This window comes from Neomonachus schauinslandi, chromosome X (assembly GCF_002201575.2).
Source record: "Neomonachus schauinslandi chromosome X, ASM220157v2, whole genome shotgun sequence".
NCBI lineage: Eukaryota > Metazoa > Chordata > Mammalia > Carnivora > Phocidae > Neomonachus > Neomonachus schauinslandi.
The window spans coordinates 26,196,148-26,223,530 of record NC_058419.1 but is presented as its reverse complement, the minus strand read 5'-3'; the positions used below and the strand labels follow the sequence as shown (position 1 = coordinate 26,223,530).

The window sequence follows — 27,383 nt, the reverse complement described above, 5'->3', positions numbered from 1 at the left end:
TAGTCCCTCTTCAGACCACTCTCCCCAGAAATGCCCTCAGTTTTACCACTGGAGAAAGTTGGGAAGGTGCCCTTGAGAGACAGTTCTGATTTTACTTTAAGAGAACACAGGGAAAAGATTATAGAAACCCAAGCAGGTAACCTTGGCAGAAGCCATTCTGATGGGTTTTGGGCTTGGGGAGGGGCAAAGCAGACCTATCAATCTATTACTATGGCTTCAATTTCCTTGGGTTAGAGATGCCTTCCAAAATGAGGAGTGATTCCTGAGCTCTAAGAGTAACTACCGCTGTAATCAGCTTTCTTTCCTGAGTAAATACTGGTAAAATCAGGCACCTACCCACCTTCCTTTCCCTAAAAACCTATTACACAGTCTAACAAGCTTTTTGAAAAACCAAATGGAATTGCTAGTAAATGAAACTGGAAGAAAAACAGAGAAAATAACATTGGGGCTTCCTGGCCAGGCTTTGATATTTGGGGCTTGAAGATAACCTTACATTTGAGTTATTAAGCCTTTGATTCCTCAGGGAGAAACTTTAAATGGGCCAGGACTCACTCCCAAGGAAATAGTGACTTTCTTTGGGCAACGATAAAGCGGACTCATTCTATGGAGACTCTTTAATATTGAGGAAGTTCACGGTCAGCTATTCAGGGAACCCCACATATGGACACACACTAGAGGTGTTGCCTCAAATCCAATCAGTACGGAAAAGAACGGATGTATGCTGGCCACTGTAGGAGGCCTTAATGACTCTACCCCAGGGCCAAAGTGGGACTTGTGCCTGACAGCTTGTTAAATATTTTGAATATCATCTCTGTATGCGTGAAAGCCTTATTTCAAACAAACAAACAAACAAACGAACGAACAAATCACTTTTAAAAATGGAATTGTCAGGTATAAATTTGCAAGTTGCTTTCTAATCCCTGCTTTTGACTTAAATTTTTTTTAAATTATGAAATATTTCAAATGGTAGACAACTCAGAAAATAGCATTACACGCTGCCTTGCATCTACCACCCAAATTTAACAGGTGTTAACATTCGCTTCACATGGTTCAGAATAAAATCAAAAGAAAATGTTATGAATACAGCCAAAGCCCCATGTCCTTATCCCTACTACCTTTTCCCTTCTGTCCCCAGAGGTAACCATACCCTGCAGGTAGCGTGCATCACTCCCATGCATGTTTTCACACATTTTCTACATCTGTATGTGTCTACAAACATCTAGTATTGTTTATGTGCTTCCATGTGAATATACTTAATGCTTCAGAATTGTTCACTTAGAGGCACCCGGGTGGCTCAGTCAGTTGAGCAACAGGCTTCAGCTCAGGTCATGATCTCAGGGTCCTGGGATGGAGCCCTGCATCGGGCTCCCTGCTCAGAGGGGTGTCTGCTTTTCCCTCTGCCTCTGCCCTTCCCCCCCGCTCATGCTCTCTCTCTCTCTCTCCAAAATATAAATAAAATCTTTAAGAAAAAAAGAATTGTTCACTTGAAATGGCTAAAATGGTAAATTTTGTTTTATATATATTTTACCATTATCATATGCTAATGGCATTATACCATGTATTTCTTTTGCAATTTTCTTTTATTTGTGCAACCTTATGTTTTGTGACCATTAATGTTTTTTATATATAGATGTAGTTAATTTATTTTTACTGTTATACAATATCCCATCATGTGACTAAGCCTCCACTGATGGATTGTTAGGCTCTTTCCATTTTTTTACTGTAGTGACATCCTAGCACGTCTCCATATGCACATATGCACTTGTGACTTTCCACAGCGTTTCCTTCAGTGGAGCTTTTCCCAGTACCTCTCTCCAAGTATTCTAAATACATGGTTGCAATTTTCCCCCTTCAGTTGGACAATATATTTTCCAAGCGAACAGAATTAAGTTAGGGCTGTGACTATACCATCAATGAAGTTTGACAGAAAAGAATTTGAATATAGTCAAACAATTTTGAAACCAAAATGATTATTGGTTGCAGTCTTGAAAACAATCCAGTTAATAACAGCTATTAGTTTTAAAACTTATCTACTTATCCTCGTTCTCCTCTTCCTACTTTAGTCAGTACTTAATCTGTGCCAGGAACTGGCAGAGCCCATAGCGTGTCATTTCATCCTCTAGAACTCTGTAAGGAAGGTAGGCGCACCATTCCATTTTACAGATGAGAAAACAGTGCCTTGAAGATGTTAGTAATACATTTGAACTCCATTTTAGCTCCCTGAGACTACAAAGTCTCTCGTTTTAAGCTACTCTAAATGCTTCCTGAGTTTTCCAAATTTCACGGGGCCCAAAGGAGAAAGACACAGTATGATTCGGGGGTTACTGAAAGGACTGTCCATCTGCCTTAAAAATACCTTTACTACAGGAAGGCTTTTCTGGGAAGCCACAAACCTTAGACACCCGAAGGAAATATATTGCTAAATATGACCACATAGAGTTAGAAAACTTCTATATGGTTAAAAAAAGGAGAAATTACAAACTTGGAAAATATCTGCAACACATATGAGGGACAAAGGGATGCCTTTCTAACTGACAAAACACAAAGATCAATAGCTCGGTAGCAAAACTGGCAGAGTGAGTTTACTGAAAAAGAAATACAAATGGTCACAATAGACAGGAGATGACACTCAGCTTCATTCACAATTAAAGAAATTCAAATTAAAGCTACAGGGTGCAAGACCCCATTTCCCACTGATCAGATGGGCCTACAGGAAAAGGTTTAAAGATACTCAGAGCAGCTAAGGGTATGGCAAAATGGGCATGTTCACACACTGTTGCTGTAAATGTGCTCAATCTTTTGGGAGGACAATTTGGTAATATCTACTCCTGCTAAAAATTAACTCTATGTATGTATTTACAAAAGTGCTCCAGTATCTATGAACTAGGTTGTTCAGCACAGCACTTTGGTGGTAAAAAATAATAATAAAAAAAAGCAACAACATATCCATCAAGAAGCAAATGGCTCAATCAATTATGGTATAGCCATATGTTGTCATGTTATACAGCTCTTAAAAACAAAGAGGTAGGTATGTACATGCTTTTATGGAAAGGTCTTCAAGATATTTTATTAAACGAAAGAAGCAGGGTGAAGTGTAATCCATATGGTATGATTCCTTTCACGTAAGGTGAAAAATATATAGAAGTCTCAAAGGAATCACAAGAAACTGTTAACACTGGTTACTTTTAAAATGAGGTACTGGGTTGTGTGTGTTTGTGGTGAAGAATTCTGGAATCTGCTTTTTGTACCTTTTTAGAGAGTTCAAACTTTCAAACCATATTTACATATTACTTTTCTATTTTTATGTTTCAGTATCAACAGGACTTAGCTAGGTGGTGAGACCATTTTAATTTGTATTTTTATACTTCTTTTTCTTAAAAAATAATAAATGTAACTAAAATATCTTTTACTACTGACCTGCCAGGATGCCTTCAAAGACTTCCATTTAGGTTTCTTCCTTGACTTACGGTATTACCCCTTTCAGCAGGTCTCCAGTAAGCTGCTCAGATCAGAGTAACCCACTGTCAGCCATCAATACTAGGACACCCCTCTGCTGGACAGCAGTCATCTATAGAAGCAAAGAAACCTGAGTCCTCAGAGGCTGGCCATAGGACAAGACAGTGTATATGTGTGTGTATTTTAAAATACCATGTTTTGTCTTTTGTTGAATTATAAAAATAGTAAATGCTCAGAAAACTGAGAAAATAAAATCACTCCATTTTCCTTAGGCAGCAATTATCACTGCTAATATTTTGATAAACTTCCTTTTTAAAATATTTACTTATTTATTTATTTGAGAGAGAGAGAGAGAGAGAGCTCAAGCAGGGAGGAGCGGAGGGAAAGGGAGAAAGAATCTGAAGCAGACGCCCCGCTGAGTGTGGATCCCACGTGGGTCTTGACCCCACGACCCGTGAGATCATGACGTGAGCCGAAACCAAGAGCCGAACGCTTACTGACTGAGCCACCCAGGCGCCCCTGGATAAGCTTCCATTTGCACTTTTTCTCTGGACGTACACAGTACCCCTGCACCCTTACAGGAGTAGCAGCCCACGCTTTCTACAGTTTGTATTCTGAGCTCTCCACTGAATACTATTTTGCAGGTATTTTCCCTATACCCGCAAGGTCATGCCAAGTTTTAGGGATGGTGGGAGTGGTCTGTCCCGGGTGCTGACAGTAAGGGGAGTGAATTTTCAGTACAAGTAGTAAAAACAATAATAAAATGGATGAACAGCAGGTCTCTGTTTACTATCACCATTCCTGGGAAATTCTAAACAATGTCACTGATGCAATAGTCCTTCCACTGTCCCATCCCCTTTTAGTATACCACTGTGGCTTCCCTGTTCTGATGAGGGGGTGGGAAGAGAATAGAGTGCATTTCTACATAGGGGTGATGGGGTGAGGGCCAGGACAAGGGCTCAGTTAGCCAGGGGAATCACTGAACGAGGGAATGAAGAGGAGACATGTCAAACCTGTCCTACTTTATTGGGTTTGCTGCGTAGATCTATCCAGCTTAGACAGCTTTAGAGAATCTCCTTGACTTAAAAAAACTAACCGTAGCAGCTGTCTTTATTATGTGCATATAACTTAAGTCATTAGTGCCTTCAAAACTCTGGTCTAAATGCTCTGTGTGGTGCCATCTATAATATTTGGGCTGAAGTGGCCAAAAAATGCAATCAACTGATCAATTATAAAATAAAAATGGGCTTCCTGGCTCCATTTCCAGCTGTGTTTTAGCGTATGATGATGTTAAAATCATGGATTTCCAAAGACATCTGGGTTTGCTGCGTGTTGTTTGAGTTTTACACTGGACACCTGCTAATTCACCCAATATTGCTGGAGGGTCAATGAAGCTAAAAACATCTTCTGATGACTTCTCTGTTGTGGAGTGAATGTTCTGGATTCCCTGGGAAGTCAATGCACTGTAGGTTTCAGATTCCTTTAAGAATCAGCAAAGCATGCAGGACTCACCAGGAAATGACCTCCTCTTTTCTTTGATTTGATAGCTCCGTGCATTTGGATGGGAGCTCCATGCATTTGATAAAATTGAAATTATTGGGCCATCTTGTATAGATGGTAGAGCATTATGGGGCCCTGATCAAAGGGTTAGCTCTAATACAGTTTCATGTTTTAGAACCTTAAAAACAAACATTTTGCATTGAAAGAAATTTCCTAATTAACTTCTGCAGAATTTGTACATTAAAACATCTTACCCTGCTGGAGAAGACTGATAAAGCAAACATACTACCTTCTGCTGAAGAGAAACTGTATTTAGAAGGAACTTGCTATTCTCATAAAACTTTTAATAGGAAGAAGTGAATCAAATTCTTTAATTACCATTTTATGGTTGGTAAAAGGGCAAATTACATGCCATCCATTTCTAAACTTCTAAATGTCTCTGGTGCTTTTAATTAAAGCTGCCATCTAGAAACTACTAAAGCAATTTTATGCAATTAGTTATTTATAGGTTACCATAATACACCACTCAAAATATGATTTCAGTGATTTGCAGTCCGTTTGTGTGTGATCTCTGTCATTTTTGTTTGGTGGGGAGGGGGTTCTTCTTTTTATCGGCTGAGGTGATTCTTCAGTGGAAAGATAAGAAGGATGTGACACTGAGGAGCTGTGATAAGGAAGCAGAGTTGTCTTGGCTAGTGGTCTAAATAAAAAGAGGAAGAATCATAATTCCATACTCTTTGTCTTGATATGTAGGGGTCTATGCTTCATTTTAGACAATGCTACAGAGGAGAAGTATATTACTCTTACTCCCTTGTCTCTCCCCACTTTGCCTCCATTCCACTAGATACCTAGCATCACATTTCCCCATGCTACCTAGAGTAGCTCCCACCTTGGCTTGGCCCCCTTGGGTGATCTCATCTATCCAAACACATCCATCCTGGGCTCCATGTCCTCAAGGCCCCCATAAAGTGTTTTAATGAGGAATTCAGGTTTTGCTCTCCCAGGCAATACCCCACGGAAGTTCATATCTGAAGAAAACACTTATGGAGTGGATTTAATGGTGAAACAGTGGACTGCTAAGGGAATGACTTTTGTAACTTATTCCATGGTTGGGTTACTATTATAAGTAGTATTGTTATTAGCAACAAAACAGCAAGCCTGATCATAATGGCAGGTGACATTTAACATGTCCATACTACATGCTGGGCAGTGCGCTTTACAAGGCACTTTACGTCTGTTACAGAACACTGCTGTGTAGGCACTATTAGCTAGTATTCTAACTTCACAGATGAGGAAGCCGCAGCTCAGGGAATTTAGGTGACTTATTTAAGGTCACACATTTAATGAATGGTGAATCTGGGATATGCATCCAGTTCTGTTTGACTCCAGAAACTGGGAACTTCTTTCTCATGGTATTTGGCCTCTAAAATATGATCTCTGTGTTTGCTAGAATATTATGCATGCATGAAAATTAAAATAAATGCAGAAGAAAAAGTCATTTAATAATGCACTTGTAGCTTTATAAAACTTAAATGAACTTAATACAGGTTTCTCTGTATTAACTATTGATGTTTCCTGGACCAATTAGCCAAGGCTAAATGTATGTGCCTTTCTTTTGTCTGACTTCTCCACACCAACAGTTTGATAGTTTTAGGATTCTGACAGAATAGATAGAAAGTTCTCAAGTTCCAGCTACTGACATAATATAAGGTCAAAATCTTTTGACCATCATAGGCAGATGCATTGGAACAACTGCGGGGAACACATTAAGCTCTCATTCTGGTTGCATCAGAGGCACTAAGTCCTCCGGTATAGCTGCCATAAACTGAGAGATCAAAAACATAGTTTAGGAAAGAAATCTCCAGAAGTGGACATAGCACGGGATCACTGAGCAATAAAAGACAATTATTTTGCCTGAATTTTAAGGCTTGGTCAAAACACATTTTTCTCAAGGCACCTCTGATTCTAGGACAAGGTTGTGGGAGGAAAGTTCTCATGGAAGATGCCTTGAAGCTGAGCTGGGAATTTGGCCCTGGGTGGTAGAATGTTGAGCCTACCCAGAAATCCTTCTTCACTAATCGGCTCTCCCAAATCTTTCCTAACCTTACTTCCTCATTTTTAGCAGAATAGATCAATTCTTGGAGAACACCGAAGCTATCAGAATGGAATACCATCAACCTTCTAGTTCCTTCTACCTACAAACTTACCTTCATCACTACACCTACCATTATCTTAGGATGGTTTCTCCAATCTCCCCTCCCTTTCAAGGCCTACTCCCTCCCAGTTTCCTCCAGACCGGGTTTCATCATTTATTTTCTGTCTTCTGTATCTTTTCATTTACCTATAACTAACACCGTATCTCCTACAGATGAAGTCTCCCCTGAGCGCCCTGTCCTCTCACTACTTATTATGGTATCTCTCACATCTAAACTTCTCAGAAGAGTGATCTTCTTTAGAAGTATTTATTTTCTGTCCTCTTATTGGCTCATTAAATTACTAAAATTTGGCTTCCATCCCTACTGCTATTCAAACCACCAATATCAGGGTCAGCAATGAACTCCTCATTGCCTAATCCAATGGCTACAAATGTGTAACATTTCATACTGTTTTCCACACCTTCTTGAAAGAAATGATTCCTTTGCCTTCCTGGATACCAAGCTCTCTTTGTTCACTTTTCTTTTCTTATGAAGGTTTCTTCTCTGTCTCCTTCATTAGATTCCCTTCCATTGCCTGTCCTATAAATATCAGTACTCCCTATGATTTCTTTGCCCCAGCCTCACTCCTGCGTGTGCACTACCCTGTCTCCAAAACAGTTTATCAAACATGCATGCATTGGAGGATTATGTCACTCTCTCACTTCAACTCCTTTGCCTATAGGATAAAATCCAAACTTCCTGTTCCTGCCCCTGCTCTTCCTATTACCCTTGGATATTTTTACTTCAACAATACTGATTTATTTGCAGTTTCCTGAATGTACCACTCATTTTACTCAGGTTGTGGCTTGCCTGTAATTTTGGTGAGCCCTGGCCCTAGTGTCAGTCCAAACGGTTATGCCACTGTGATGGATCATGTACTAAAGGAATTGAGGAAAAACCTTACTGCTCTCCATTGCACAGGAGAACCAAAGGAACATTCTCATACCTGTTAGTGCACTATACTCTCTCCCTTAGACACTGATGACATCAGCAAGATGTCACCGCTCATCCTTCCATGAGCCCCAAATTTAGCTTTTCAGAATAGCATGTAGATGCCAGGGAAGTCAGTAAAGCTTTAGGATCTAACTCAGATATATCTGGGTAGGGACAAAAACCAGATTATTTTATCTAGACTTTATCTTACCCAGATTTCTTAATTGTTAATAAAGTTAAAGTGACTCCTGTATGATTAGTGTTATGAATACCTTAAAAACACTTCTGGTAGCTGTCAAGATTTAAGGATCATTTCCCTGCTAGGGAATGGCTCAGGAGCTGTTTGCACTCATCTGGATATTGCCCAAGTCCTGCTGAGTTCTGAGGTCAGTTTGTTTAAAGAGGCACATCGAAATAGAGATATAATCCTTGGTGAGGTCCAAGAGAACCAAATTAAGTCATTGATTAATTTCATCTTGTCCAGTCACTCCTTCACCCTCTGTATCTACTTAAAAAAAATACATGTATTCAGCTTGTCACAAATTTTATTTTATATTCCCACCTAGTACCATTTCACATTCTGCTTAAGTACTTGGTCATCTATTACATGACTCATTAGTTTGAGTTCTCTGTAGAATTAAGGAAAGTTGCAGTAAAAATAATAAATGGAACCTAAGTTTCAACTACATCATCCATGCATGTTTTAAAAGCATCTTTCAAAGTCAATTCAAACTCATACAATGCCAGGGATTAGCACATCATCAGCCTTTTTGCTAAACTTTTTTCCTTGCCCCATTACATTGAAGTATTGATGAGTAAAATGGCAAATGTTTCTCTTTATTGGGATTCAACTCAAAGTGCATAAAACTGGATCAGATAAAGACTTATTCCCAGGAGATGCATCCAGGGGCTATCTTATATGAAATTCTACTCAGGGAGACTTCCATTTCCCCTTTAAACAAAATGTGTAGTTACCAGTTGTAATAAAGAAATTTAATAAAGTTAAGGTTTTCTGCCTGCATCCCTTAAGAAAAAGTTGGTGAAGTTCTTAACTGCAGAATCTTCCAAAGAGATGTGACAAGGTTTCCTGAAGATTTATTTGAATAATTACATTTAGAGACTATGTAAATGCTGTGCCGTCTACTATGAGTACACTGCTGGGTCAGAAACCTCAGAAAAATAGTTTTAACGGGAAAAAGAAACTCAACTAAAATCCTATATCTTGCAAATAAAAATAAAGAGCATTTTCCAATATTTCCTACCCTCCCAGAGAAACCAACAGAGATCATGGATTTTAGCTGAAAGACAGGCCATGAGGTATAGTGAAAGCATCACAGGCCTTTTTTTTTTTTTTATCACGGTTTTGAATTCCAGTGTTATCTGGAACCTGTGTGAACTTGGGTACATTTCTTAACCTGTCTGAGTCTCTGTTTCCTCATCTACAGGACTGGGGGAAATGCAATTGACCGTGTGCATCCTTGTGAAGATTAGATGTACTGTATTGGAAAGCATGGAGCGCAGACTAAGTTATAGCTCTGGTTGTTGTAATACACTAGAGCTGGCAGGGAGATCATCCCACACCCTCAAGTTGACAACTGATACATCTCAGGATCCCATGTTTAAATGACTACTCCAGTGTAACAAAACTAGTCAATGGCACCATGAAGTCTATTTTAGTGTTCTGGGAAATGAAACCACAGCGAGGTCCAGTGACTTACACAGGGTCATCCAGAAAAACACTAACTACATGGACTGAACAAGAAAGTCTAGGTTCCCTAACCTGACATTCATCACAATTTGCTGCCATTTCTCAAAAAAAGAAAAGAAAAAGAAAAAATCCCATGGCTTCTGACCTTTTACCTTCTGCTGACTGGTTTTTAATCCCATTTGATAATTTATTCCGACTTTAGGACGAATGATCTCAAAAGCAAATTTCATCTCATCCTATTTTTAGAATAGATTCAGAAAATAAATGAGCTGTCTTGCAGATTAACATTTATTTGACTTACCTTGCATAATTAAGGACATGTTGGAGAGCCTGCCTATAATTGCAATATGTTGCTTGTTAAAGTCTTAGAGCAAGCTCTTTTTCCTAACCTAGAAATTGTACTCCCTAGATGTACATTTCCATTTTCTACTGATCTACAGCTTTTCTTTATTAGATTCTAGGTGAAGAGAAAAATCAAACCTCTCCTTAAAGAAATCCGTTAAACATTTGTTGTCCTTCTAGGGGGGAAGGAAGAAGGAGCTGATGTGCATGGTGGTTGTAAAACAAACAAACAAACAAACAAAAAAAGCCAAAACACAAACCAATTGGTCTTTCATGAGAGATAAAGAACCTGCAGGAGAACCTCAAAGACATCATTAGCAATTAGCAATACTCTCTCCTCAATTTGCACACTGTGTTTTAAATGACTTCTTGCATGATTTTTCCTTCTTCTACAGAAGTCTATGAAATTGCCCTGCAGCATCCCATATAATGAGAATCTCACTTCTGATTCACAGCCAAGGGTGAGTGCTCTCTCTATTCAGCATGGAGATAGGTGCCCTAGCGAGGCATCTAAGTGTTCTGACCAGCAATCTCAAGAGCAATGGATGTCTGGACACAGGTTCTGCCATCTGAGTGATTTTAAAGATCTCTAACAGGGTCTTCAAATACTGTTAACATGGTTGAAGAAGACGTGGTGGATACTGAGTGTGAGTCACATGTTCCCCTCCTTTAAACATCCTCGTTCACTCACTGGATCAGAGAAGATGTTGTCAACATCAGCTTCAGTATGCTATGTGAAAGCTGTCTTGGCTGGATTAGACATTCAGCTCTCCGAAGCCTCGGCCAGATGTTCTTAGGGCCTCTGCCCGCTTTGGGATGAATAAAGTGTACTGGATTATTATAAAGGCCACTCTTGGATAGAAAGATGAGTAAATCAAGCCAAAGGAAAATGTACTACTAGCCATGACAAGAAGAAAAACTTAGTTTAATATTAACTTTAATAGATATATAAATTTTGGCACTCTCATTACTGATGCTTTAAGAGTTCATGTAAATCCTGTTCATCAGGACTCTATTATTGCTGCTCTCCAAGCAAAAGAAAAAAGAAAAAAAAGCTGCAGAGAACCAATTATTTGCTCTATTTGGAAAAGCTGAGATATTCATCCTTTACGTGGCAGGTTGAATGTGGTAGGTGAGATGAGTGGTTTTCATATGAGTAGCAACTCAGGAGGATGTCAATTTCAGGCACAATACAAGCTTGATTCCTCCCTATTTCTTATGCAGAAATCCTTATAATACCTGCAAGAGTTTTAAACCTGTGTTAAAGGTGGGACCTAGCCCGATACATTTCCTTGAAAGATGAGTTGATTATATGTTGCATTTGAGTTATGCATTCACTCATCAAATATTTATTGTGAACCTACTATGTGTAAGGAATAAGAGCTGGCACAAGAGAACAAACATCTTAAAACACTTTACCATGATACTTGGGGGGCTTATATTCCTTTAGGGAAAAAAGGCCATATTTTTTAAGCATGATTGAAATTCCTTTTAAGAATACTTGATATAGATAAGAGTTACCTAACCAATCAATTACATGACAAGTATGTATAGTGGATCCCACACTGTACAAGATATTGCTGGGGAGGTGGGGAAGATTTGAAAGAAATATTAGATATAGTTTCTCAGCTCGAGTAGCTTGCCTCGGTGATAAAAAACCTCCTATTCATGAAAGAATTGGAAAGTAAAAGAAGACAAAATATAATCTAGTAGTAATTGGGTGGTGTAGACCCTGTTAGAGAAATTCAGATTTAATGGACTGGGGTTAGCCAGAGGGGCTTTATGAAAGACATAGGACTTGAATATGGCCTTGAAGAAAGGGAAGGCTTTAAACTCTGATTATAGTTGGAATTTAATCCCCATATGGCAAATGTCAAATAGCTAAAGAGTAACCTCTTAATATTTGAAATAATAAATGACCATCTAACAAATGAAACACATTGACCTCACTATATTTTTTGGCATGGAAAAATATTCATAATATATTAAGTGTGAAAAGCAGATTATAGAACAGCATTCTATACTATGATTCCATTATTAGAAAATAAAATATATGATATGCATAGAAAAAAGTCTAGAAGGATATATGCCAAAATATTAATAGCTGTTTTCCATATGTGGTAGGATTATGGGTGACTTGAATTAAAAATATTTTTTTCACTCTCTTTTTTCTAATTTTTCTGTAACCAATGTGTTTTATCTGTGTAATAGTTTAAAAAGACCACATTGGCTTCTTAAAACCCACCAAATGAATACTTTATAAAACCTACTAAAGTAAAAGTGTTTCACACACACACACACACATGCCCACCCCATCATGGAGAAGGAACAGAGAATAATGATTAGATAATTAAGGAGATAGGGTGGACAATAAATATATGATAACAGATTTAAAGTTGACTGTCCTGCTTAGTGGCCTAAGATGGGAATATGATCCCAAGTCTACAAAATCATGAAGCTGATTGAGAGAACACAGATTTATTCACAAATCCCAAGCAACAGAATTAAGGATTGGCTCTTGAAGACTGAGGAGTAAATTTAGGACAGACAAAGTAAGGCCATGTTCCCACAGAAGGCAAAAACAAAACAAAACAAAACAAAAAAAACCCCAAAACACAAAAAACCCCAGAAACCTAAAACTGGAATTTGTCATCCTAGGCGGAAAGGAAAAGAAGCATTTCGAATTTTAATAACACTTTTGACTATACGAAGGCATATTACCTAGAAATTAGCCCTGACCATGCCTATCTCTTCCGGGATGGACTTCAGAGACAATGTGTGTCAGAGGCAATATTGAGATAGATGGACTACATTATGGCAACAGTCTTAGGATTTTGTGAAGTCAAATGAAATCTTTAGATGACCAAAGGATGTTTTTTTTACCTCGAGGGCTGTTCAGTGAAGCTTCTGATGCTCTCCCGCCATCTCCACAGTGACTCTGGTCAAAGGGAAGGCACTGATCACCTGTTCCTGCCACCACTTCAAAATTCTTGGACAGATCTTTTGTTTCCACAAGAGATTTCAACCTGTAGACTTTTCGAGTGTTGGTGTCTGATAGATAAAGTGATTCAGACACAGGGTCCATAGCCAGATAGTATTTGTGAGCAGGACTTGTGCTAAGGAAGAGAAAAGTAAAGTTATTCAAAGAAGTTTGTTCAATATGCATCCCCTGGGGTCTGCCTTTTGTCACAAATGGAAAGTTCTCTTAAGAGATGAAACAAAATAAATGTATCTTCTTTCTCATGTACTGAGGAGATGGTACTAGTTCGGTTTTCTAGTAAGGGGTCTGGGTATAAAAAAAACTCAGTGTGTACTGCTAACCTGAAATGAAGCTGACATTTCAATACCATCTGGGGGGCAGAGAAAGAAGCAGAAGAGAGAAGATCCTGGGAAATAATTTTTTTCATCAATACCTTTCATACCCGCTTCTCCAATTACCTACTAGATGCCTGCCTGGATGGCTCACAGTCACCTCAAACTCAAAAAATCCCCAACAGAAGTTCTCTTCCTGCCTTCCCATCCTTCAGAACCCTATTTCTTCTCTTCCAGACTTCCTACCACACTGGGGGCCCTACCAGCCTCCAGGCTCCTGTTGTAAATTGAAAGACGTGTTGCGTACGGAGGGCTGTGCTGGAGATGCATTGTCAAACTTTTCCTCTCCAAGCTTCCTTTTTTTAGCTGACCACCACACTTTTCTAATCCATTTTGTCTTCTTTCGGGACATAATAGAACTGATTATGTATGACCTTTTTTGGGGGTTATAATCACAATCAACTGTACCTTTTAAAGGTGATGTTAAAGTTACCTTGATTGGATTTTGGTATTCCTGAAACTCTTCAATTACATATTCGCATGGGATCTCTTGTGATATTTTTATCTGTGTACATGGCTGAGCTCATTCATTCATTTTGATTCTTCTTAATTCCATTTTTACAATTGCTGGAGTAATATTGGTTTGGGGGATATTTTGCTTGATCCTAAGGTTGGATTCCCATCTTTAAAAACCCTAAAAACTTTTTTAACATTCCTTGGTATGGTAGACAAGCCTCTTCACTTAGTAAATTCTCACATGCCTTTTAAGGCTTTACTCAGGCATCATCTCCTGAAGAAAGCCTTCCCTAAATCTCCAGTCTGGGTTATCTGCACTGCATTTACCTCTGTTTTGGGGATTACATATCGTATTGATTTTTTTTTTTTTTAAATTTGTATCCCTCAATAGACCATGCGACCTTGGAGAAAAGCAACCTTGCTTATCTCTGGCTATGACTGTCAAGTGTGACAACAGAAGTAGAGGAGGAAAGATATGAGCAGAGAGGAGGTACATGTGACCTACCAGTAGCTGTCATATCGTATTAGCATTTTTTAAAAAGATAAACTGAAGTCCATACTTTATTCAGATTTCCTTAGTTTTTTGCCTAATGTCCTTTTCCTATTCCAGGAGTCCTTCTAGGATACCAAATTATATTTAGTCATCATGTCTCCTTAGGCTCCTCTGGGCTATGACAGTTTCTTAGACTTTCCTTGTTTCTGATGACCTTAACAGTTTTAAGGAGTATTGGTCAGGTATTTTGTAGGATGCCGTCTACTAGAATGTGTCTAATTTTTTTTTTCTCCTGGTTAGACAGGGGTTATAGGTTTTGGAAGGGAAGACCACAGGGGTAAAGTGCCATTATCATCAAATCAAATCAAAGGTACATAATAATCAACATGACTTATCACTATTGATGTTGACCTTGATCACCTGGCTGAGGTAGAGTTTGTCACGTTTCTCCAGTGTAAAGTTACTCTGTGAAGGCAACACTTGAGGAATAGGGAGTTATAATCCACCTCCTTGAGGGTAGAGTGTCTACATAGACAATTTGGAAATCTTCTATATAAGAGCATTATCTCATCTCCTCCATTTATTTATGAATTCAGCCATTCATTTATAGCAGTAGGGACTCATGGATATTTGTTTTATTTTTTGTATTAAAACCCAATGCTACTTTATTTTGTTGCTCAAACCCTTTCGGCATTAGCCACCGGGAACTCTTCCGTTGGCTTGTGAGAACTTTTGACGTCCATCCACCAGTGTGGAGTTTTGTTTTTTGTTTTGTTTTAGCCCTTCTCTACTTTTTGGCACTACAAGATGCTCCAGGCTCATCTTTTATAGTCCCTGCCCCAGTACTGGAATGAATCATTTTGCTAAAGACCCCTGGTTCCTTATGTTGGAGAATGGTATTGGAAACCAAGATGTGAGTGCTGGGTGTAAGTACTATTTTTTTTACATCTCTCCAAGTACACTCTAAGCTCTTTGCAGGCAGGAACCATACTCATCTCTCTATCTTCAGTGCCAACAGAGTGTCTGACAGGGTCAATGTTCAGTTACTGCTGAACTAAACTATAGGACATGAAACTAACAAATACACAGAAGTGTTCAGGTCTTGGCTACCTAGCCCAGCAAAATGGCAGGGAGAGGGTCATCAGAATAATTAAGTTGCCCTTAAAGACTGGTATGTTTCTGATTGTATTTGTAATTATATTTGCCCTCTAAGTATATCTGTGTATGTTAATGATAGTAAAGGTTAGCAGATACTGATTTGAGACCCAGTTTATAGTTTTAATTGGAAAAAAATCAGATCCATTTGGAATACTTGATTTTTTTCTACTTACCGTCACTTCATCAAATAAGAGAATTCAGTAGATTCCAGGGACATCTTCAACCCTGGAACCACCATGACAGCTGCTGTAAATAAACTGTAAAGGGCCCCAACAGACTCCAGAATTGATTTGGCAGTCATATCAGACAAGGCATCTCTGTAGCAAAGACTGCTTAAATAGGGGTTTGAGTAAAAGTTTTTACATATTTAGTTGAATTTTTGCCTTCAGAATAAAATTTCTCCAGTGCCCTTAGATCTTTCTAGAATAAAAGGGGGTCACAACCCTTCCCTGAAACAACATTCAATATTTTGGTGCCAGTTGGTGGAAGTTTCAACTGAGCCAGATTAATCATGTGTTGTTTAGGAAAAGTCCATAGGCTATTTTTCCAAGAGAAATGTTATTCGCAGAAAAGCACTTTGGAATGCATTACATTCATTTATTATTGAATATCCCCAATGTGCCTGTGAGGGAAGTTAAAATTATCATTCTCCTCAAATCTCAGCTGGGGAAACCCAGACACATAGAGGGCTTGCCCAGGGTCACTAACAAGCCTATGCCCTAACCGAGACTAGATTAGATCATATGACTGTGTGTACAAAGTACCTTCTGAATACTTTAGTTCTGAAGGTGGCAAAAAAGAAAAAAAAAAAAGAATTGGTGTTTCTGCCTTCTTCTAACTGAGCAACATATCCTATGTTGCTCAGCTAGGCTGTTCTAAAATTTTGTGCGCTGGCCTTTAGAAAATGGAATAGTCCAACACACAAAATTCAAATCTGATTAATGTTATTTTCTTGACAGCTAACAGTCAGGAAGGTCTCCTATATTGATATGTAATTTCTTGCCATTTCATGCCATTTCCCAAGTGCACTTCAGCTCTTTGGAGATTGGTTTCTTTCTACTTTTTAAAAACATGCCATATCCGAGAAAGAAAACCGCTGGACTACATTTCAATTTGTTCTAATCCCTTGTGTCCACATGCATATTGCAATTTGAGATATGAGAAGATTTCTTTTATAACTTCAGTGTTAGACTTATTGTCACCTTCTGGTTAGCTTTACATTCGAGCAATGCCCTTCAACTTAGCAAAGATCACTTCATTCATGCTAGTTAAAATCACATAGATTGTTAAATGGGCAATTAATGCTTATCATTAATACTGTGCAACACTTAACCAGTAAGCAGTTTGACAACCAACTTAATTTGCTTAAGGAATCAGTTATGCCAAAGTAGCGAGGCTGATTTTGTGCACTGGCATTTAGGAAGCGGCATCTCCCAAACGAAATCCAAATTAAAAACCCTATCAGTGCCATTTTGATGACAATTGGCATTCGGAAGTGAACAAATTCAATTTTCTCCTTTGCAATTTCAGGTAATTTAGAACAGTTTTGACAAGTGTAATGCATAAACAAATTGAATAGAAATGCTCATTATGATTAATTTCAGAGCTCTGTGCCATTGTTGGTAAATGGTTGGTTTAAAGTTTTTCTATTATTTCTTTTTGGTGGGAAGAAATAGAAACCATGAGGTCACACAAAGGGAAAGAGGAAAAATCTTATTCAAGAAGGTCATCGTGGTCATTGTCTCTTAATACACTCATCAACTCTATTTCTGGATCTGGGAAGATTGTCGTATCACCTCTCTTTCTACTGCAGCTTGAAAACATTGAATCTATTTGAACTTACAGACTCATTTGTGATATCACCTAAGGAAAACATAATGAGACTTAAGGCTTTGCTTTCCCAGGAAGTACTGAACTGCCAGGTCTCACTTATTTTGTTTTCTTTTCAATATAGTCTGATCCTCCAGCAAATTCCCACTTAGTGGAGCTCTCTTCTTTTGTCAGACACTTACCTGAATCCTAACTTCTAAATGTGCTTTCACATCATTCCTTTCACCTTATTTAAAAAGTAAAATCTCTCTGTTAGCCCATTATTAGGAGGTTGCCTGTTAGGCAAGAAGGGGCATTAGGTAGCTGCCCGTGTGGTTTGCTTACCTATGTCTGGTATCTCTGTTTCTAGGGTGCACAAGGTTATCCACGAGTGGCAAGTAAAAACAAATAGAGAGTCATCAGTATAATTCAACAAGCCAAATCCAACCAGACCCACCTAGTTCTAACTCTGTCTGTGGCTATTAGAGACTCCATAGGGAACATTTCATCAGACGTACAAGCCAAAGTGGACCAGATCCCTCCTGGCTTCTTCTCCTAAGATGGCGTCAGGGTGATTGAATATCCTGCCTGGTGAGTGGGCAGAGCTTGAAGGCAGTTTTTTCTCTCTGGACCATCTTCATCAGAACCACCTGGGTTCCTGCCCCATGTGCAGTTTCCTGGGGTTCTCCCCACTCATACTGAATCAGAAGCTCGAGGTGGAAGAGGGGCCTGGGAATTTGATTTTTAACAAACTCAGCTGGTGATTCTGATACAGAATAAGGTTTAAGAACCACTGGGCGAGGCTTTGAAGAAGTAGCCACTGTAGAGGTTCTGACTATTCCAGACTCTGCTTTGAAAGCCACTTTACCAAAATGTAAAATCAAGCCTTGTGTGCAATGGACATCCCAAATCTAGCCCAAAGCCACTTATATGATCTCAGAGATAAGATAGAGACATCTTTTGTGTACAATAGCACATTACTTAGCAATATTAAAAAACTTAATGAAAAGTATAAAGGTTTTCTCTTAGACCAGGGCAGAATGTCCCTGGTATCAAAATTGCTGCATCAAAATAGCCTCAGTAAAACATCATGTACATCAACTGCTAGGGCCTTGTGTCTTCCAATGATCTGTGCTCTAAAGGGGCAACTGGGATTGGCAAAACAGATCCGTCAGGTCAGAAGAAGCAGAACACTTTGGGGGCCCTTCTTTGGTAAGCCTCTTGGCACAGGGTACTCTGGGACCTGGGATGAGGCTTCTCACATTGGGGACGCAGTCTGTGTACAGGCCTGACTTTGGGTCAAATCTGCCCAGAAGTAAAAGGCTATAATCATCTGTGAAATACAGGCATTTTAATTTGAAAATCCTTTTAAACCTGGCCCTTCATGTCATTTAAAAAAACATGAAGGTAACACATCTTTTTATCTAAACTAGAAAATGTTCTTATTCTTCAGAATGTCAGGGAAAAAGAGACGATACAAAATGATTTCATCTGAAGCTATCTGCTCCTACTGATTCAACTCGTTTTAAAGAAAATTCTTTCTGGGATTTTAGTAGTTGGGTCACAGGTCAGGATCCACTGACTTTTCTCATTCCCTGGCCCTCCTCAAAAGGGTAGGCATCCTGTGGGTTGACACAAAAGGTCATAAGGTAAGGCTGGGAGCTCTGATTAGAAACCTGGCCTTGGGCATTTGGACCTCTTTGAGTTTCTTTATCACTAGACACTTGCTTGTTTTTGTGGCCTCTAAATTAGCAGGTGAGTGTGCTCCAGGCTGACTCTAATCATTTCCCAAAGGAAGTTTAGTTGTGGAAGTACTAGAAGGACCTCATTAAAACATGGCTTCATCCACAACAGATCCTCATGGTACAGAACAATTTGTGTGGCTACAAAGGGTTTTGAAATGGTGATGGCAAAGGGTGGGGAGGAGAGTGGTTTGACTTTCTTGCAGCTGCTTCTGATCCTGCCAATAATGTCACTGTGAATTTGGAAAGATGTCCCATATTATGCAGAGCAGCTTCTCTCATTAACATCTCAGAAGGAGGAAGTGAAAATGATGGAATTTATTTCCAGTGTGTGACCTTGTTCTGTCTCAGAATTACTTTTAGTTAAGGATTTAGGATTGAGCCACCACCAAAGTCAGTTTGTTGTCTAGCTAGCAACCGACTACCCGCTGAGGCGCCAGTGTGAGCTCTTCACAAGTGCACGGGCCCATCAGTAGGCACTGCCACCTGGCAACCGACTGACTTGAAGCTGGCCACGATTCAGGAGGAGAAAGGAGCAGAACTGCAAATCGTTTTTGAGCAAGAAATGCTCCCCATGGTAGGGTCTTTAAGTCGATCATGGATTTTCTCAGGATCAAGATGATTAAAAGGGCCATCTATTCTTTTTTTAATTAAAAAAATTAATTGAGATATAATTCACATACCATAAAATTCACCCTTCCAAAAAGTACAATTCAGCAGTTTCTAGTACACTCAGAGAGTTGTGCCACCATCGCCATCATCCAATTCCAGAACACTTTCGTCATCTCAGGAAGAAAGCCCATACCCATTAGCAGTCAGTCCCTATTCCCGACCTGCCCCAGGCCCAGGCAGTGACGAATCTGCTTTCTGTCTCTATGAATTTGCCTATTCTGGGTGGTTCATATAAATGGACTCATAGACTATGTGCCCTTTTGTGTCTGGCTTCTTTCACTTAGCATCATGTTCGACCCATTCCTTTTCTACTTTTGTGAGGTGGGGGATGGAGAAGGAGAGACTACGCCGACTATGGAGTTGCTGCCTGGTGACCTGGCCTCGTGAGGTAGCCTGGCCTGCTCTGTGGTGGCTGTAGCACTTTACTTGTTTCACATGCTGTTCTCAGCGTCTTTCCTTATGCTTAGCCAGAAACATTTGATGTCCCAAAGCGGGCTTCCCTCCCTACTCATCTTTCTGTGGCATTCTTCCTTCGAAGACTGAGTTCCCACTCCTGCCATTTGCTGACTTCTTAGAGCTTCTAACTCCAGCAACCGTCACCTAAGCCTATCCTCCCTCACACTCTGGCTCTGTTCCTTGCCCTTCTTGCTTCTACCTGTCTTGTGGTTTAGGGCCCTGCTTTCAGCTGGCAGGTTCCTTGGAAGACAATCCGACAAATGAATCCATGCCCAAGGACCAATGATGATTTTAGCTTGACGGGTCATTCTAACAGAGGTTCCTGTGTCGGGGACTCTTAGAGATGCAGTGTCTCAACTCAAAGGAACGCAGTTCTTAGAGCGGGAATTTGGGCACTGTGGAAGGCCAGTGAAGATGTTTCTGGATCACGCGGAGGGAGCCGTTGAGTGCTACCACTAATATATGAGCTCACCCTGGCAAGGTCACCACCTATTTCATCTATATGGAGTGTTTCTCCATTTGTTGCTCCAGTGCTGCTGACAAAAGGATAGTTCTTGGTCATTTCTCAGGTATTTTCCGAGCTCTCAAAGTCCGGGCTCCGTTTGTTCCTTCAACAGAGAGCTGTACAATTTCCCCTGCCCTTCTGCATGCTAACTGCCCCTAAGTGGGTGCTATTCCAGTTCTACTCGATCCCTAGTCAGTGACAGGAGTCAAGTCCTGAGAACGATGGAGGAAATATTAACCAGTCACTGTAAAAGAAACAGTAGAATCTCAAGAGACATTTTTATGTCATATTGACGTTCGTCAAGTCCAAATTACTCAAGGTACCAAGAAGCATTTGCCAGGCTCTTATTTTCATCTTTCTTTCATTTTAAGGGAAGGACAAAATAAAGATCTGGATAATATCAGCATCTTGAACAATCACAGCATGAGGTCTTTATAAAGAATAAGTCATTTCCAATCATGCTTAATAAGTTTTCTAATAGTTTTGTGAAATTAGAAGATGAGAGGGAAGCAAGGGGAATATTCAGATTTGAATTTTTGCAAAGCACTTGACATGGTGCCTCCTATTTTTACCTATAAAATTATTCCTGTTAGTTTCAGAAAACTGAACCATGGCCCTGAGGCCATAATTCAAGGAAAAAGAAATGAAGTCATCGTTGATGAGAAATAATTGAAGGACTTGGGGATGTTGAGATTGAAGAAGAGGAAGCTCAGGAACCTATGATGTCTGTCTTCACACACATGGAAACGTGCCAGAGCCTAACATCTGCTGCTACTGAGTGGATTGTTTATGAAGGTAGATTTCATTTCAGTGTAGGCAACAATTTTCTAAGAGAGCACTCCAAAGATGCAATGGGCTGTCTAGAGGGGTCTTTAAGTTTTCTGTTAACTGAAAAGGATCAAACAAAGTAGATGTGATCAAATGTCAGGCATGTAGTGGGCGCCATGTTGCACCAGATACCTCCATGGACTTCTCTAACACTAAGCTCACAAATCTGTGATGTCACTTTTCTGTTACTGAAATTTGTGTGTGTGTATGAAATTTTAACATGAGAAGTAAATCCACAGGGATAACTAGACTTAAACTATCTCACATAGAAATGAATGTATCTTTATAAAATTCTTCAGAGAATGTATTTTTGAGATTCCCTTAGGTCTAATTACTTATATAATGATCTTATAATCTTCCCTTCTTTATTATCTTACCTCAGTTTCCCACTGGAAGGAAGCACTAAGATGTGTATGTGTAGATGAAACCTGCAGTCAATGGGCAAAAGGGTACGCTATACTTTAAATAACAAGAAATGATATTGTTGCTCTTGCCAAATTGCTAATGATAATGACAGAACTGACTTTTCCTTACCCTCCCCATTCAGCCAATGGTGGGGCCAGCTAGAGGAAATAAATGATTGGCAACCAATGAAAATGAAATTATTTCTGAGGTCAGATGAAAGAAATTCAATTAGGGACAGTTTGGATCAGCAGAGCTGAGGAAGGAAAAATCTATGTCTTCCAATCTTTGAAATGTCAAGGGAAACCTGTAATTTTTCAACGTGGCCCACTACGAAACAAGAGAATGGAAGAGAAGGAAATCTAGAAGGGCATCCAGTAGGAGCAAGCTTTATGCCAGAGCAAACAAAATGTCATCAAACTTTGGGCTGAGAACTATGCATCTGAGGATCTTAAAACAAGTTAAACTATATAAGACATGTAAGAAGATGCTCAAATATTAACTTAAAGTCAATTTTATAGATAGAGAAGTAGAGAACAGATGGTTAAGTTATATAATGAATAACCCTGACAGAGGGTCAAGATCTGGAATGTTCTCTATCCCTTTCTGTAATAACCTATTGACAACATTGCTCTTCCATTCACAGCTTTAAATGCAACCAATAACATAATGACTATATTAGTCTGTGTTTCCAAGGAAACGGATGACTCAACCAAGTAAAATGACTAATACGCACTGGGAGGGAGGGAGGGTGGTGGCAGCAATGAAATCAATTGATTTTAACAAAAAAAAACTGGTACAAAACGAAGTTTCTATCTATATGCAATAGAATCCATTGAACATTATGGTTCTTAACATAGCGAAGACTTATTGTATCAACTTATTTCTCCCCAGGAAGTTTAAATCTGGAAGTTATAAAGCAAATATATAAATTTGCCAATCATATGCCAAAGATGCAATGTACACAGTATAGGTTACTGATCAAGCCAGACACTGTTTTTAGGTGAATCTAATAAGAACTATTATTAGTGTCTGAGTAAGTATGACAGATAATGTTTGCTGACATAAACTAGTTTGATGGTTTTGACTATAGGAAAATAGGGAGTTACCTATCAATTAGGTCAAAATGATCATGTAAACTCAATCAGTTTATTTCTCTGATGGCCAAGCACAGGAGTGTTAGAGTAGACAAGGGAAAACTATTTTTTTCCTCCTTGAACCTAATGCAAGAGAGAACTATTTTTTTCTGTTTGAGACGAATCCAGGGAATTGTAACCATGAGTCTATGAAAGGGGTAGGTTCCTGGCAGGCAGGGACATGCAGGGAGAGAGGGGAAATACGGGACCCCGGAAAACACACGTACAATTTTGTGTGAACGTGTTTTTTTCTTTTTCTGGGGAGAGGGCCCACAGCCCTCCTTAGATTCAATCCCTCCTGAGAATTAAAAAAAAAAAAAAAGTTAAGAAGAACCGCTCTAAAGGATGTGAGCTCAGAAGAGCTAGCTAGAGAGATTCAGGCTAAGTGAGAGAACCTGGGTGTGTGAGCTCAAGGCGTGCGCTTGCCTATGTGTTTGAAGAGCTGTGACAATGTGAGAGAACAGTACTGTGGAGTAAGACTGAAGAGAGGGATTGGACAATACTTCACACTGCCAGAAATGGATTTTTCTTTATACCAAGAAAATCACTTTGCAATTGGGGCCCAAGTTATGCTATTTTATTCTTCGAATGACTTTGTGTTGAAGGTCATAAGGTACTTTGGACCAAAATGCAAATTTGTGAATTGTTAAGGATCCCTGAGCAAAGGAGAATCTCATCAGTGAATGAAAATTGCTCCACCTTAGGTAAATTTGCATTTAAATCACAAAGGAAAGGACTAAACTTAGCTGGGTTTTCTTTATAGTAATATTATTAGTCTTAGTATTTGTTTTTCTAGCTAAACTTATGGGGTTTTCCTTTGGGGAGTTAGCTACAGAGGGCTAGCTATATAGGCTTTATAAGGTTAGCGAGGTCTCTGTCTACTTGATAGCTAATATCAGCATGGCTAGAAACATTCAGATGGTGAATGAATCGTGCAGTGCACCATCAATGTTTGGCATCGTGTAGATGGAGCATCCCTAGGATTTTGAAAACAATGTTGAATGTTGTATAAATCATTTCTAAATCTGGGCATACAACCATCTTGGCCTTCCTCATTGACTTTCCAGTAAGTAGGTGCCCAAAGAGATATACTGCTGGAAATGACAAGTCCCCATGAGGTGTGACACCCTAAGGTATATGAACATTTGATTAGGGCAGGGTGCTATGACTTAGTACTTCTCTAGACTCTCTAGATGTACTTTATCTTTATAAAATCTTAATGTTACAGTCTATTTTTTTTATCAGTCAAGGGATTTAACAGCTTTCTTCTCTATGACAGTGTTTGTAATTATAAATAAGAAATGTATTAAAATTGGAATGAATTAATGTGAAAAATGGATGGGGGCTTGGGACTGGAAGATGTCCCCAACTAGGTGTGGAGGACTAACTCAGTCTGAGAAAAAGGAGTTAGATTCCAGAGCAAGCATGAGAATCTGAAAAATTTCAAGGAATGTCCTCATGTATTCAAATTTCCATGCTTGCGAGAACATAATGTTAAATAGAAATGACCCAAGACTTCTCATATGTTTTGATTGGCCTTCATGGTGCTTTGTACATAGAAGTTGCTCCATCAATGTCTCTGTTCTCCCAGTCACTATTTTTTTTTTTTTTTGGTCACTATCTTTCAGGACAATGAGGTGATACCTGAGGCAACAACTGTTTTATGGACTAGTTTATAGGATGGCATCAAAATCTCTGGAACAGAGAGAAACTTTCAGCCTAAAGTTCCCAAGGTATGTGTCAGGGATGAAGCTGTCATAACCAACTGGAGGGAAGACTCTATCCACTTATTTACCCAGGAGAGAGGAGACAGGTCTGTCTATCCTCACTGGAATGGTAGGGGATGCTTCCCTTTCCTAGGACTCCAGAGGGCATATATTTGTATCCTGTAGCCTCAGAAAAGGAGAAATAAAGCTGATTAAGCCATAGTCTATTTAGTTGTAATCTTCGTGTAACTTCAGAACACGGAATACCAGAAGGTATGAATTCCTTTCAAAAGGTGTCAAAATACTTTGTACTCTCAAGAAAATTCCTAGAACAGAGTGAGAAAGTCTAACGATGAATGCTTTAATCTTTTTTTCCCCCAATGGAATAGAGCTTTTAAGTGTAAAAAACAAAACAAAAAAACCCCCCAAAAAACAAGTTCTTCTTTCCTTATCAGGGCACACAAACACAGACTTCCATTTTCTTTTTTATGAAGTGACCACTTCAAAAGATTGAACCTGGAGAACTTAGAAAATGTAGCCCTTTGGATCTGGCATTACCTCTACCTGCTAGAATGAAATAGATATTTTTGATCATCTTCGTCATGAACAGCAGAGGTTGAATGACTTACCTGAGTACTTGGACGTACAGAGATCCATGTCAGTGATGGCAATGCCCACAAGGAAGGCCACACATACAGGGGTGTCAACACTTCCTGGGTCTCCAAAGGAGTGGGCATTTTGACCTATGTCCTTTGTCCCTATTCCTGCATCTCAGCTCAGGGCTACAATATGGGCAACTGCACTTTCTGCTCTTTCTGGCAATGTCTTTCTCTTCGTGTTATTGCATTCTTCCTTTTTCCTTATCTGCTAAGCAAACAGAGATTAGGGAAGACTTACCTTAATTCCAAAATACTAACGGAGTTTCCCGAGGGAAATATTCGTCTTACAAAATTAAAGTCGCCAACATACACACTACCATCAGGGCCAGAAGCTAAGGCAACAGGAGCAAAGAGTTTGTTGTTGTGAGCTGGGCCATTGCAGTTGGTACAGGCTACGCTTCGTTGGTGTCCATTACCCATTATGGTTGATATGACTGGGGGCTGCTGGGAAATGAACATATTTTCTCCATTCCCTTTATGTATGATTCCTAGATTCAAGAAAAAAAAGAGAGAATTAAAAAAACAATTACCACACAATATTCTCAGCAACACTTTAATCTCTCTCTCATTGCTCAAAGTAGCATTGAGCTTTGGCCTGGCATCAAAGAATCCAAGAGTGAAGCACACCGCCCATAGTTTTGTTTAACTGCATAGCCACAATGAACAGTAGCATAACACCTGGCCTCAGTTTGTCTACGTGTGATATGGGTTAATACATCCAGGCCCTTTAGTGCCTGATTCTAAATGCCTCAATAAAGCATTTGATGAATAACTTCTAATGAGCTCCTATTCACCTTGGGCTCTGTGAATCATCAGTGGCTAATTTTTCATCTCTGGCCTACTTTCTCCTGATGCCCAGCACACACTTGTCTGACTTCAAATTACCCTCACTATGCAACTGACTGGTTCCTGAAAAGGAAATATCAGTCAATTTTAATATTAACCTTAGCAAAACACCATCAGGAAGGTAATCTACTTCTGTGAAAAGAAAAAAAAATCATACTGCTAGAATGTACTTCAAAGATATAAGAAAGGAACTTGAATTTTCCACTCTTTTGGACCATATCTCACTATTATCAGCGCAGGAAATAGAGATACTGACTTATGACAATGCTGGAAAATACTGTGCAGTCATTCTCTTTGGGCAATCTCATCCATTCTCACAGTTTTAACTCATATCTCTATATGCTGAAACTTTCTCCTGTCCAGAGTTGGCACCTGCCCTGCAATTTCCTGCTCGATCGCTCCACTTGGATGCCTCACAGGCCCCTCAAATTCAACAGGTGTAAAAGGGAACTCATTATTTTTCTGCTCCCCCTACCAAACCCTGCTCTTCCTCCTGTGCTGCCTACTCATCTTAGCAGTGGTATCACCACGCGTGTATTCACCCAAGTTGGAAATGTGGGCATGACCATGGCTCTTCTTGTCCTCATTTGCTATGCCTAATTCATTATGAAACCCACTTGGAGTCTATCTCCTGAAATATGTTGAACCAGTTTTGTCACCTCCATTCCTATCACTACTGCTTTAGTTCAGTGTTTCTTCACATCTTGGTCTCCCGGTCTCCACGCATACCTAGCTCCAGACCACCCCCCCAACTCTTGCCATTGAGATTGTTTTAGTGTGTGGCTAGAATCTTTCAACAGCTCCATATCCTCTGTAGGATAAGGGGCACATTCCTTATTATTAGGGCATTCAAAGTCCTTCATGACTTGACCGTTGCCTACTCTCATCATCCTCTTATTTGTATCTTGAGTTCCAGCAATAGTGAACTATTTACAATTACTTTCACATTCTTCCATTCCATTCTGCTTTTTATATGCCCTTCCCTCTGTCCTGAAAGCCCTCCTCTTCT

At 39.4% G+C, this 27,383-nt stretch overlaps 1 protein-coding gene across 3 annotated transcripts in view; it reads right to left on the bottom strand.

Annotated features, from left to right (window-relative positions):
* The window catches only part of TENM1 (teneurin transmembrane protein 1), a 548,130-nt gene that overhangs the window by 80,963 nt on the left and 439,784 nt on the right, over window positions 1–27,383 (bottom strand). For 2 of the 3 annotated variants that reach the window (XM_021685960.1, XM_021685964.1), the window contains exons 20-22: window positions 25,767–26,016; window positions 17,768–17,788; window positions 13,018–13,250 (exon numbers count right to left, since the gene is read on the bottom strand). In XM_021685960.1, the coding sequence (XP_021541635.1) occupies window positions 13,018–13,250; window positions 17,768–17,788; window positions 25,767–26,016 (504 nt within the window). The remainder of the gene's footprint in view (window positions 1–13,017; window positions 13,251–17,767; window positions 17,789–25,766; window positions 26,017–27,383) is intronic. The other variant, XM_021685969.1, reaches the window with a different exon arrangement.